This window comes from Zootoca vivipara, chromosome 3 (genome assembly GCF_963506605.1).
Source record: "Zootoca vivipara chromosome 3, rZooViv1.1, whole genome shotgun sequence".
NCBI lineage: Eukaryota > Metazoa > Chordata > Lepidosauria > Squamata > Lacertidae > Zootoca > Zootoca vivipara.
In genome coordinates, this window is record NC_083278.1 from 84976631 (window position 1) to 84990599 (window position 13969).

The 13969-nt window shown below is 41.5% G+C and overlaps 1 protein-coding gene across 6 annotated transcripts in view; it reads right to left on the reverse strand.

Annotated features, from left to right (window-relative positions):
* Window positions 1-13969, reverse strand: part of MOCS1 (molybdenum cofactor synthesis 1) — a 36029-nt gene that overhangs the window by 13857 nt on the left and 8203 nt on the right. For all 6 annotated transcript variants that reach the window (XM_035108121.2, XM_035108122.2, XM_060272953.1 and 3 more), the window contains 8 exons: window positions 8958-9090; window positions 8327-8494; window positions 6673-6837; window positions 3268-3329; window positions 2883-2994; window positions 2017-2132; window positions 1582-1692; window positions 592-712 (listed from right to left, as the gene is read on the reverse strand). In XM_035108121.2, coding sequence (XP_034964012.2) covers window positions 592-712; window positions 1582-1692; window positions 2017-2132; window positions 2883-2994; window positions 3268-3329; window positions 6673-6837; window positions 8327-8494; window positions 8958-9090 — 988 coding nt within the window. The remainder of the gene's footprint in view (window positions 1-591; window positions 713-1581; window positions 1693-2016; window positions 2133-2882; window positions 2995-3267; window positions 3330-6672; window positions 6838-8326; window positions 8495-8957; window positions 9091-13969) is intronic.

Here is a 13969-nt window from a genome sequence, read left to right on the forward strand (position 1 = left end):
GGCAGAATTCTGGATGATTCCAAAGGCTCTGGTGTCATTTCATTGACAATAAGGCTAATTATAAAAGGCATGAAGGTGTAAAAACCTTTGCTAAGAAAGGAAAATGGAGCCCCTATTCCTGGTTAAATAGAGGCCACATGTTTTTTTTCTTTTGACTCTGCCTGTCTACCACTCCAGGCTTCCAGATCCCTGGGTAGCATTTATTTGCCACTTACTAGGCAAATCGAGCAACTACTAAAACACAGGAAAATTCATGAATAGAAATTTGCAACAATTGAAACTTTCACACTGTCACAACGTAACCAGCTGTATTTGTGTTGCTGTGTGGGACTAAAAATTAGGTGGAAAATGTGTGCCCAGGTAAATAATGTGACCAGCAGCCACTTAAGTTACACTTAACACTTTCAGCATAAAACAGGATCCTCTCATGCTAAAAAAAAAAAAAGTAGGACTGCAGGACAGACGGAAATAGATGGAGAGATAGATAAAGGTCCTATGGTCATATATTTTATTCGGCACTATGGCAGTGCACCGCTCTTAAATGAAGTGCACAATGCGGCCTATACTACTTGGAATTGTAAAACAAAATACCCGCATGTTGTTTCTTTTTCCTGCCAACAGCTGCCCCAATGATTTGAACCAATTCTTCTTCTGTGGCATTAGATCGCAAGTGATCTCGCAAGGACACTTCTGCATTTCCAAAAAGGCACACCTGTAAAAAAAAAAAAGGATGAGAGGAGAGAGAATCATATAACCCTGCTTTCCTGGATGCATCAACTTTGATGGCATGAAAACATCCTCAAAAGGGTTTTATTTCCAGATCCGTCTTTAATTATACTCTGCCCAAAAGTGAATCAGCCCCCCTTGGGCAGTCCATTCCAACACTAAAACCCACGTGGGACTTGGTAGTCAAAGGGACATTTGAAGGCAATAGCCATCACTTTCTCAACTGTAGAAAATTTTGGAGGGCAGGGATCAGGAAGCAAGGCTTTGAGAAGTGCCAATATTTAATTGAAAGCTAATTTTAAAAACAAAACATGGCAGGAAGCATTCTTCCTCCTAGCTCCACCCACACCCCAGCCCCCAATTCAGTCTGTGCAACATATGTCTGATTTGACAGATCAGGCAGAGTTCTGCAATGAAACTGGATACTGGCAAAGAAGAAAACCCACACCCTCCCAGTCATATTACCAAGAGTAGCATTCCTGCTGCCAATTTAAGAGGATTTAAGATAAAAAGCTAAACAATGTGTTTATTATCTTCACAGACCTCTCACCAATTAGTTTAACAGCTCAAATATGCTGCATTATGAAAACAAGGCAGTTTCTGCGACAACGAGAGCCAAGGAAAAAGACACAGTTGTCCTTTCCAACAGCAAAACAAAAATCTACAGTAGGATCCAACAGGGACTGTTATTTGATTTACCACTTAAGTCTAACTAGGCAGCAATCCTCCAATGACTTCTGGCCCATTTTGGATGCAATGACAACTTTGTGCGCACTTGATGAAGGTTATATAATCATGTGTTAGTAAGCACTCTAACGGCCCAGATGAAGCTGGTGAAGAACATCGTGCTCCTACCTTCAAGTTTCCATCAGCTGTGATCCTCAGTCGATTACAGGAACCACAGAAGTGTTCAGACATTGAGGTGATGAAGCTGACTTGCCCCTGAAAATGTGGCACTTTATATGCCTGTTGTGACCCAGGCATGGATTGAGAAAGAGAAAACAGAGAGAGAAGTTGAAGCACATCTTCATTAATATTTAACCTAACTGGCTTCAGCATCGCCCTGTTCCAGTCATTTTAGCGGGCAGACTCTCTCCACTATCATAATCCTTTAATCCTGACTGTCGCAACAGTTGAAAGTATGTGGGCAGGCACCCACCAGGACCATCACAGCCATTTCAATTTTCCCTTCAAGAGCTAATTGCATTGGTGTTGACATAGCAGGCTTATAAGCAAGCCCCGAACATCCCAAAACTTCTGGGCTCCCTTTGATCCTACTGCATTAATCACCTTAGCAGTGCTAGAGGCTTCTTCACAAGGCACTTTTTCCAGCTCTGGCCATCTCTGCTTGATTGTATCGAGCATCTCCTTATAGCTCACCATTTTCCTGAAGTTCCACTTGTTGCCTAGAATGAGAGGAGAACCAATATGTGCGGCAGTGAGAGTGAAACAGAAGGCTTATTTCGTGACGTATTTTTTTTCTGTCTGGGGTCACACAGAAAGATACAAAATAAAGCATTCCCTGGAATTTTGTTTGTCCCTTTCCAAACAAGAGAGCTCTCAAAAGATTTGGAAGCACAGAGAGATTATAGAAAAGGATTTGTTGATTTTTCTTTCTTTTTTTCTTTTTTATAATAATAAGATTTAGATATAAATGTTAATTAAGTTTTGAATAGATTATGAAATGTGAAATAAAAGTAAAATAGGTTAAGTATGTAAAAATAAGATTTGAATTATGATTTAGAAACTATTAAAGATTATATACAATGAAACGCAGTTAGGAGGGACATGAGGAAGTCAACAATGTTAGAGCTTGAGATATATAAACAGGATTATATTATCTTTTGGTTTTGTTTTGTTTATTTTCTTAATGTTGTTTTTGATTCTGTATGTTATTCTTTTTGTATGTTTGTATTTTGTGCATTTATTGTACCCCACATCGGGTGTTTCCCATGTGGTCTGTTTGTATGTGTTTTTTGTTTCTCTGTTATAAAATTCAATAAATATATTTTTAAAAAGAAAAGAAAGAAAGCTCTCGAGGCCACAGAAGCTGTAGACACGTCCTCGGTCGACATCCCATCACCAACATCTGGAGAAGTGGGAACTGCTCACTTCAGCATCATCCAAAGTACAGCCAGGGTGGCTGAAATGCTCACCATCAAAGGGCATGTATTCTATGAAGCGCACATCCAGGGGCTGCTTCTCTGTCAGAGCCACAAAATCTACCAGCTCATCTTCATTAAGACCTCTCATAACTACACAGTTCACCTAGGAGGAAAGAAAAGCCAGCTGACTAAATTGAATATGTCTATGGCAACATCATGCACATGACAGAATAAGTGGCGATCAAAATAAAAGCTCAGAAGGATTATCACTGGAAAATAACCCATTTTTTCCATTACCTAAAGTTGGGTATTAAGCATTTATTTCAGAACTCAATTATCTGGATGGAGCCTCTACACTCAGTTGTGTTTTCCATTTTTTTATTCAGCAACAGTGATACCAGCCCCAAACGTGTATCAGGAAGATAATAATTCTCACCTTAACAGGATAATACCCAAGTTCAAGGGCTTTTTGGATCCCCTCCATTACTTTATGGAAACCTAAAATAAAAACAAAAATCAGCTCTGAAACAGGATGGATAAAAATATTTTTTTTCTCTAAATGTAAACACACATGCAATGCACAAATTCATATATTTATACATACACTAAACACATAAGATACGCACTCACACAAACACAGATCTTCTTTCTTAAAATAGAAAATGAATTTAATTTTAAAATAACACATAAAGTCTGTCTTCTGACATTTAAAAATCCAGGAATGGGGAACTTTATGACTTTGATGTCAAGTGTAACATAAACTTCCCAACAATTCACAATTTGTATTTTTGTGGCAGATTATGATCGTTATCAAACAGCAGAATCAGTTACTTTCCATCTCACAGGGGAAAGGCTGCTCTGCTCAATTAATAAACAGCCATTACTTCTGGCAAGTCTGGACACTGACCACACAAGTTAGAGGTCGGTAGCCGTGCTGGTTTGCCATAGTAAAAAAATTTAAAAATCCTTCCAGTAGCACCTTAGAGACCAACTAAGTTTGTTATTGGTATGAGCTTTCATGTGCATGCACACATATATATCTGAAGAAGTGTGCATGCACACGAAAGATCATACCAATGACAAACTTAGTTGGTCTCTAAGGTGCTACTGGAATGAATTTTTTTATTTTGTTTCCACACAAGGTAGGGGAGACCGGGGCAAGTTTTCCAACTTTTTATAATTCAATTTTTGGTATTTTTTTATTTTTATCTATTTTGAGGTAAACAGAGTATCATTGTATTTCCTATACCTTTATCTACAAATAAACAAATTGGAATATCACATCAGTTGCCTGGTGCCAAAACTGGTATGTTGCTTCTGCTTCCTGTGACTCAGAAAACCTATGACATCGAATGCAAGGTTTATTTTGATAAAATATGACTGCAAAAATAACATGGCGCCTGAGAGTATAACATATGGTGATAAACACTGAAGAGCTACTCTCAGGAACAAGACCCTTACGGAAAGGCTTAGAAACAGGTCAGGAAAGAAAGGGGTCATTTGTATGACTTTAGGAAAGTCATAAGACAATTCAGAACCAAGAGAACAAGTAATCGGAACACAAGCGATTAAGCGTTAAGACAATCACAAACTAACATCTAGGCAATTCATACCAGCTCACTTGTTTTCCTAATGGGCATGTCAGGGACGATCTGCAAAGAGATAGCCTGACATCTGAGCAGATCATTCCTTTGCAGAGAATAAGCTCAGTCAAGCTTGAATCTTCCTTCTCAGACATTCCACTGAGAGTGAGAGTTTTTAGCAGACCTACACAACTGCGCAATACGATTTCTATAATTTGATATGTTCTCATATGTAGGTAAAGGTCAGTCTCTCACATCTCTGCAGAGATTCCCAAACATAGCACAATCCATATTTAGAAACGAAAAGGAAATGTACTAACATCTTGAACCTATTAAAGGCACTTTTTATTGGATTCTTTTAAAGTGTACCTTTGATTAAAACGATACCATGGCACCATCTAGTGGCTAGGGAACCACATTTCATCTCTAAAGAACAGGCTGAAAATGGGAACAAGCTTGCCATTCAAAATCTGGCTTCAGAGTTTTTGTGCATGTGACAGGCTCTGTTCAAGCAATATTAATCCTGTTTCCTGCCACTACTGCCAAATGGCTCAAATTGCAATTGCTTTCCCCCCCCCTAAAGTTAAACCTTCCATACTTATATCTGAAAAATCTGCTATAATCGCCCCACAGGGAACTATGTGAACATAACTGCTAGACTTCAACCCCAATTTTGCAGGACCATTTAAGCCTCACAAAAAGGAGCACATGCTTGGCACCTTTGGGGGCAGGCAGGGGAATTTATTCGTTTTCATTTGGTGCCGAGGCCCTACCTCTATAATATGGGGGACAGAGGGTTTCTCACTTCTGTGAAGTGGCCCTAGAAAATAAGCCAACTGTATGATTTCTTGGCAAGGGTATTTTTGGGCCACAAGTGCATGTTAGATTCTAGAATTATCTGTCACCAAGTTGGGATTTATAACCAGCTAAAGTATTTTTGTCCATAATAATTTAGTTTTATCGGCTACTAATAAAACACCCCGATATTCAACAATGGCATTTCATTATTTTATCAACGATGGCCTTGAACATGCAATTGATTGATTTAGGTTTGAGCAGAGAACAGCTGTTGACATTTCAACAAGTGGCTTCTCCCCCATTAGCAGTATTATAACGAGCCTTTTAATTTAAGGTACTGCATCTGCACTGAGGAAGCAATGGAAGGCATTCCACACTCCATGTTCCGTGGACCCATTATGAAAATGTGCAGAATATGTTCCCTGGTGCTTTATTCCTACGAGCATGAACACTGGTCAATTTCAGCAAAAGCACCTGAATTACAGCTAAGGCTGCTTCAAGGTGCCAAGAAATATATTTAATGCATATGAAAAAAGGTAAAGGACCCCTGGATATTTGGCATGTCATTGATTGATACCTCATACTAATGGGAATTGATTTTAATATTGGTTTTTGGTTTCAGCTGCTATACTGTTACTGTTATGAACTACAGATGAAGCAACTGAACTGAACATCCTTATCTCGGTCTAGAATCCATCCCTTTTTCACCTCTTACTAAGATAACACACCTTGCCTTAGGTCTCTATTTGTGTTCTCTTGACTTTCCACATCAATTCCATGTTTCCTACTCTTGCCATTTAAGGCAGCCTTCTCCAACCTAATGCCCTCCAGATGTTTTGGATAAAAGGGCTGATGGGATCTGTAGCACGAAAAACCTGGATGGCACTGAATTTGCAAAGCCATTTATGGTTCTCCTTGTACTCTGTTCTTTGTGGGACTTTGCTTTACTGTGAGCTCCTTGGGGTCTTCTTTGCCATTCCTTCTTTTAGATGGAACTGTTTGTCAATCTTTAGCCAACTATTTATCAAGCTACCTGCCATAACCCCCCTTTTCTTAAAATAAAAATCAGCAGAGTGTTTCTGAAACCACCAGTAAGCAATGCCAATTAACTACTTTTTTACTATTTTTTTTATAAAGCTCTTTCCTTTTATCCCAATTTGCCCTGTCTAATGTAGATTATAAGCCTTCTCAGTTCTAGCATGCTGTCTCTGCTAAATAAGTAAAGTAGGAGTCACACAAACAGCAAGCAATCTGATGATTAATTCCTGAATATTCATCTCTATACAGCGGGCTGCAATGAAAAGGGAGTTCTGACTGTGAAAGAGATGACAGAGATGGTCAGCCTTCATTCCCCATTTGACATCATCCTGTAATCAGACAGACACTATGCAGGATATAACAATGGAAATGCTAAAAAAAAAACCATTATGGTGGAAATCACAGCAAGCTTCCAGTTATACCTTTTCGACGGACAATGAATTCAAATTTTGCTGGGACCAAGGTATCCAAACTGATGTTAATGGCATTCAGGCCGGCCTCCTTTAACCGGGGCAACAATCTGGCCAAGTTAATACCATTGGTCGTGACAGCAATGGTTTGCAACCCTTCTAGTTTGCGCATCTGAGCTGGGAAAACATAGTAAAGAAAAAGAATATTAACAAAAATAAGCAAGAATAAGTAACAACAGGTCAACGGGTATAAGACAAAACAAGGAACCCAGGGAGGGGGCGAAAACAACTGTCAAATCATAAAATTATTATTATTATTATTATTATTTACTTTTATACAGTGGTACCTCGGGTTACGAACACGATCTGTTCCGGGACGCAGTTCGTAACCCAAAACGGTCGTAACCCGAAGCGCCATTTTGCGCATGCACAAACTGCGCGCACCACTTCTGTGCATGCACAGACCGCACGTGCGGCAAAAATACTTCCAGGTTTGCGGAGTTCATAACCTGAGGTGTTCATAACCCGAGGTACGGCTGTATTTATATTTATAATTATAATTATAATTATATTATTTATATTATTTATATTTATATATTTATACCCCACCCCACTCTGTGTGTCTTGCCACATGTAGCACTTGCAAAAAATAAATACAATAAGACTTTCAGACATTGGGTCTTATCATGCACCACACTCTTAAATAAATATTTGGAAGTCTATTTCTGTACCCTAGTCTTCCTGGAAAGACAGCAACAATTTACCACCTTCATCCTGCTTATCACCCAGGATCTTGGATGACACATAGGAAACTCTGTATTCCACATCGAATTATTACTCCCATACTGCCCACCCACCTGGCCCTCCAGCTGTTTTGGGACTACAATTCCCATCATCCCTGACCACTGGTCCAGTTAGCTAGGGATTATGGGATTATGGGAGTTAGCTAGGGATTATGGGAGTTGTAGTCCCAAAACAGCTGGAGGGCCAAGTTTGGCCACCACTGCTCTAGGGTCACAGGCAGTCTGCTCTCTGGTCCTTTGAACTGGAGATACTGGAGGGACTTAACTTGGGGCCTTCCACATGCACAGCTCAACCACCTTTGCCCCATTAGCCAATGACGTTTTAACCGTGGAGGAAAAGCACACATAAAGTAACACACAAACTGTGGGGTAGGGTTTCAGTGTCCCCAAATACATTGGCGGGACAACCACTGCAGAAAGTGGCTTGCACTTGACACTGCCATTGTACACGCTTTTCCTATGCAGAAGTTATATCTATTAAGGATTAATATAACATGCAAAGTAAAACTAAGAAGGGGTAAAATGGAGTGTGTGAGAAAGATTTTGAAATATGCCGCTTTCTTGGGAAGCAAATATTGCAGGAGACCTATTCTCGGATACTCGGGTATTTCATAATGGTCATACATTGCTAACTTTCAGAAATGTCTGAAGATGAGAAAAAGAAATCCACTGAGATACAAAATAAGAGGACAAAGCTGACAGAACGGCTGTCATTCCATCCTTTTGTGTACAGCGAAGCTCCTACAGATCTGCCTGAATTTTCAAAGCACTCCAGGTAGCATCTTCCACACTGTTCCAAACCATGCTTTGTAAACGAGAGGATCCCATGAACATTGCATAACAAAACTATACAAGGAGCATACCTATGATGTCAATCACATCAGGCCGAATGAGAGGCTCTCCTCCGGTCAATCGGATCTTGTCCACACCTTCCTTCACAAAGAGCCTTGCAAGGGTGATTATTTCCTGGGTGCTCAGCAGTTCAGATTTCGGAGTGAGCTGAACTCCCTCTTCTGGCATACAGTACTGACCTGAAACATGCAGCAAATGAACAAAATGCAAAGAAGAAGAAGAAAAGACAGACATGCGTAACTATTGCTAAATAAGAATAGAACTGAAAGATTCGCAGGAGATTCCTATTCCATGACCCAAGCTGCCCACTGCGGTTGCCACTTACATGTATTAACTGCCGCAAAATAATAGTCAACAACACTAAAGCGGTTCTGGGGCGGCACCCTGCTGCTATAAGGAATGTATGCAAGAAGAGTCCAACTATGCTTAAGACATGCGCAGTAAAACTACGTCATGAAAACACATCTTCAGGCTTCAGGAACATGATCCTATTCCAGGGAAGGGGAACCTCCAGCTCTCCAGAACTTGCTGGAATACAACTCCCATCATGACTGATCAGAAGCCGTGCTGGCTGGGGTTGATGGGAGCTGGAGTCTAACAGTATTGCCCCACTGGTATCCTATTCAGACTTAAGAGACTTACACCTGAGGTTGCATTTCTCAGTCAAGGAGATCCTTAAGTAGTTATGCTGGCGACCAAAGCCATCAGTCAAGAATGCAGAGAATGGGGCAGCGTGTTCAGCTAGGAATCCTTTTCTTCTTGCACTTGTAATTTCCTGAGTTACAAACAAAATTACTTTCACATTTAATATAGATACGTTCAGGAAAACAAATGGATAATTCTGAATCTTAGGGGTGAGAGTGAAGTCAGGTACTTTTCTGTCCAGACTGCTTAAGGTAGCTGCATTTTAAGAGTCAGGCTGTTCTATGTAATTGTACACACCAAAGATAAAAATCTAAACAAGATGCAGTTGATAATATAGCAAACTGTGCAGCCGGAGGAGATTGTTCTTGCTTTGAAAGGAACAATATATGCCCTCACTCTTTTCAAAATGACTGTGCTCAGCCAACAATATTAATATATTGAACATGCCTGTACTTGAAAAAGCAAACTGTATTCAAGGTGCAAACAGTCCCCCAAACCAACTAAGGGACAATGAAATAATGTCAGTGTGTCTTAGGCTGTAATAAATATTACACACATACCCACGAGTAAGCCTTACTGTCACAGTTAAGGGGGAAACCCTAAAGACATCCTAAGAAGGACTTGGTATGCTCAGTAGCTCCAGAATGCTGAATTACTTGATTTTGGGGAGAAGGACTGGCAAAAAACAAAGGGCAAAGGTTGGATGTCCATCTGTCATGGATGCTTAAGTTGTGATTCCTGCATTGCAGGGGATTGGACTAGATGACCCTCAGGGTTCCTTCCAACTCTACAATTCTATGACTAACTGGAACACTTAACAAGAACACCAAACATTTCATTAAATAAGGTCCCACATGCTTCACTGGGTACCAATCAGCACCACCCATGTTTAGACAAAATCATAACATAAGACAAAATCATTAGACAAAAATATTGGACATAAATCCATTGCTGGATTTATAAATACTTAAAATATTTTCGCTTATCTAGATAAAGGCAGAAGAAACTGAGAATATAAAATCCTCTATGCTCTTCACAGCAAGTTATCCTCTGTTCAAAGGGTATCTGTATTCAGAAAGGAAACATTTCAGCTCTGACAGCACGAGAAGCAAGAGGGGACAGCAAGGTATTAATTAAGTAATGTGGCCATTTTGATTTACTGGCAGCTTTTAGGTTTACTACAACATGCTTAGCAAAGCAATTAAAAACAAGCCAAAATTAATCGTTATATAATCTCCCACTCAACTATTGGGCAATCAGCTTTAGCTTTTTTACTAGCATAGGCTGTTGAAGACAAACATCTTCCAGAGAACAGCAGACTGAAAAGAGGAGCTGTTTTAAATGAGGCAAACGTTTTGGAAACCTAGCAACAGACTAAAAATCCTAGGTACATACACAACTATTTGGGTTAGTCCAAGTGTGTTTATTTGAATTTCCAAATATTTCCAAATGCATCTGCATGTGAATTTTTTTCTTTAAAAAAATCTTCTATAAACACGTTTTAAAACCTCTAATGCTACAGAAGTGAAACAGAGATAAATGGATAAAAATGTTTGTGTCATTGCTACTAAATTATATTAGTATGTGACCTACATTCATTACTTGTAGCCCAAGCTCTCTTTTCATATACTACTCAACCAGCTTTCAACTGTCCAGTCTTTATACTTTCCATGTTTCCTTAACCTTACCATCAATTTAACAATTGCCTCATGCCCCCATATATATATTTTTCTTTCAATTGCTATATTCCGAATAATGGGAATCATTCCACCAAGTCTCATCCAGACCTACAAGTTTGAATGATCTTCCTCTACTAAGAGTTCATCTCACAGAATCCCCAGACCCTGTACGTTAGTGCTAAATGTTCCTCCCAAAGGAATTCAGCATAGCTCCATGGCAATTGTTCTGTCAGAATAAGCTTTTCAACTTCCCCGACAGAACGATGCCCCCTTCCCCCCCGAGCACTATTTTGGGGGTTCTCCTGACAACCCCAAGCCAATTTTAAGGGGCATGCAGGGAAAGGAGAAGACCATTGCGCAAGTGGAAGTCCTTACACAGGTTTCTGAGAGGTCTCACTAGCTGAATCTTGTACAATGAGACCACATCAACACGTAACATGTGAACTGTACCTTAGGAAATGTTAAATATTCAAACTCCATCTCATTTAGGAACTGCAGAGCATTATCCTCTTTAAATTGAAATTATAGAAGCATTTTTTAAATAATAAAGTGCTGTGTTTTCTCAGCATTGTCCCTTTGAAAAGAAAGAAGATTCCACCTAAACATTAGGAAGAACTTCCTGACAGTAAGAGCTGTTCGACAGTGGAACTTGCTGCCAAGGAGTGTGGTGGAGTCTCCTTCTTTGGAGGTCTTTAAGCGGAGGCTTGACAGCCATCTTTCAGGAATGCTTTGGTGGTGTTTCCTGCTTGGCAGGGGGTTGGACTGGATGGCCCTTGTGGTCTCTTCCAACTCTATGATTCTATGATTTATGAAAAGTTCCTATGCATTCTAAAACCTTTATCCCAGGTGAAATACGCGTGTTTTCATGTTACCAGTTGAAATTTGTGAAGGAGGTAATTACAAGCTCAATTTGTCTCCCATTAATGCAGTACAGTGGTATTACCGTACTTTTCTTTAGAATATCTACAGTTATGCCTGATTTTCAGTGACAGGTATTACGTTCCTATCCATCAAAAACTTTTATTTCTGAAATCTCAAATTATTGTCCTCAAACTGCCAATTCTACAATGAAGACAGCTACTAACCTTGGCCAAAACATTTGGAGTGATTAAGTGATTGTGTGTGTGTGTTTTCCCATGGGACACATCATGTTACAGATTACACAATATGAAGAACACAATGTCAAAGGTCTGAATGAATTGCCACAGTGACCTCTTGAATCATTTATTAACGATGTTTCTCGTGCCGTTGCTTTTTAGATGGAAATAGGATGCAGCACAAGGAAAATGGCAAACCACACAGGCCAGGTTTCAGAACAGAGGGCTGCTTCTCCAGTTTCAGTTTAAATAAACAAAGAGGAAGTCTGTATATCTACATTTTGTTCAATTTCATGGCATCCCTCTTCTAAATGTTAAACAGTACTCCTGTTTCATCCCAATCATCTAGATATTCCTCTTTCAACAGAACTTCCATAACCTTTATGCTAGTTGTTATCTGATTTGGGGTTTTAGTAGATTTTATAAATATGCCATTGTTTTAAACGATTATATATATATATATAATCTATATCTGTCTTATATGTGTTACTAGATTGTTTCACCGTGCTTCACGGGATGTGATTTGGAAATGAAGTAAACAATAATTAAAACCAATAGTTGCTAGGTATTTTGACAGCCAAGAAGCTAATGAGGATGGATTGCTGCCATTGTGCCAGAAGCAGTTTAGTCATGCTGGCCACATGACCCGGAAAGCTGTCTGTGGACAAATGCCGGCTCCCTCGCCCTAAAAACGAGATGAGCACCACAACCCCATAGTCGCCTTTGTCTGGACTTAACTGTCCAGGGTTTACCTTTTATTACAGTGTGGGATCCAATGTCACGATAAGCAAACCTTTGCTCACAAAATGAATTTCTGCTACAACACCACACTCCTGCAGACTCCTTTTGCATACCTCTCCAGGGCAAGTGTGGTTTTTTTTTAAGGGGGGGGGGAGAATGACAACAGGAGGAAAGGGAAGTCCACTGTATCAGCATAGGTCTGTTAATTCAATTCAACTCAGTTTGTTCAGCCACAGAAAAGTCAGCCAGCTAGATCACCAGTACCCCAAAAGGAAGAGGCTGTGTATCCGCCCAAACCCCTGGTGAAGGTGGAACCCCCTATACCTACCACACAGGGGATTCTCTTTATCGTCTGGTCATCTGCATAGGGTGGGAGTTTCCTCTCCACCCAAGATTTGGGGGGGGGGGGTAACAGCTTCATTACAACACAAGGGAAAGTGACATTGTCTGACATTTACCCCAGAGATTCTGAAATAAGAGGGGCAAGACTGAATCACGTTTGTCTGCAGAGCTCTTTCTCCTTGCAATTCCCCTACGACACCCTCTTGCCTTTCTGAAATTGTGTTCACATATCTTGTATAAGTGGTGTCATGACTGTCCCAGAGGCAGTGATAGTGACAGAATACCTAATGCATCCTATATAAGTCCCTGTGTCTCTGCGTCCAGATTCCGTGTGTCCCTGGGTTACTGCGCATGTGCCCCAGGGACACAGGGATTGGAGGCAGAGACAACCGCCAACCGCCACTCCGCCAACCGCCGCTCCGAAGCCCCGTCTCATGCTGGAGGTGCGCTGCGAGGCGGCGGGGGAGAGAAGCGCTCCTCCCCCCCGCCTTGCCACACACCGCTGGCATGGGACCGCTGGCGAACTGTCTGCCTGCTTGCCGTAGCTGAGGAAGTCGAAGCGGCAGCGGGCAATTTGGCTGGGGAACTGGCTTGGCGGTGGCGGGAAAAAGGAGAGGAATTCCTCCCCTTCTTCCCGCCACCGCCAAGCCAGTCCCGGAGCCGAAGTGTGGCGCGGCGGGGTTTTTTGCCGTTTGCCTCCCCCTGGGGGGAAGGCAAACGGCGAAAAGCCCCCGCTGCGGGGTTGCAGGCTCTGTCGGGTGGGGGGGAGGGAGAAGCAGAAGATCCCATCGGTCTTCGGCTTCTCCCTCCCCCCGCCCAACAGAGCCGGCATTTGGCTCTGTCAGGCGGGGGGAGGGAGAAGCAGAGGATTGGATTGCTTCTCCCTCCCCCCACCCGACAGAGCCGGCAACCCCGGGATCTGTGCTTTCGGTCGGCGGTGGGGGGGGGAGGAATGAACGGAGAGAAAGGGCTGCTTTCTCTCCGTTCATTCCTCTCCCCTCACCGCCAACAGAAAGGGCTGTCGGCGGCGGGGGGAGAGGAAGGAAGGAGGAGAAAGGGCTGCTTTCTCCTCCTTCGTTCCTGTCCCCCTGCCGCCGACAGCAAGGACAGGTCCCAGGGTTCGGAGAAGCACTGCGCAAGTGCTTCTCCG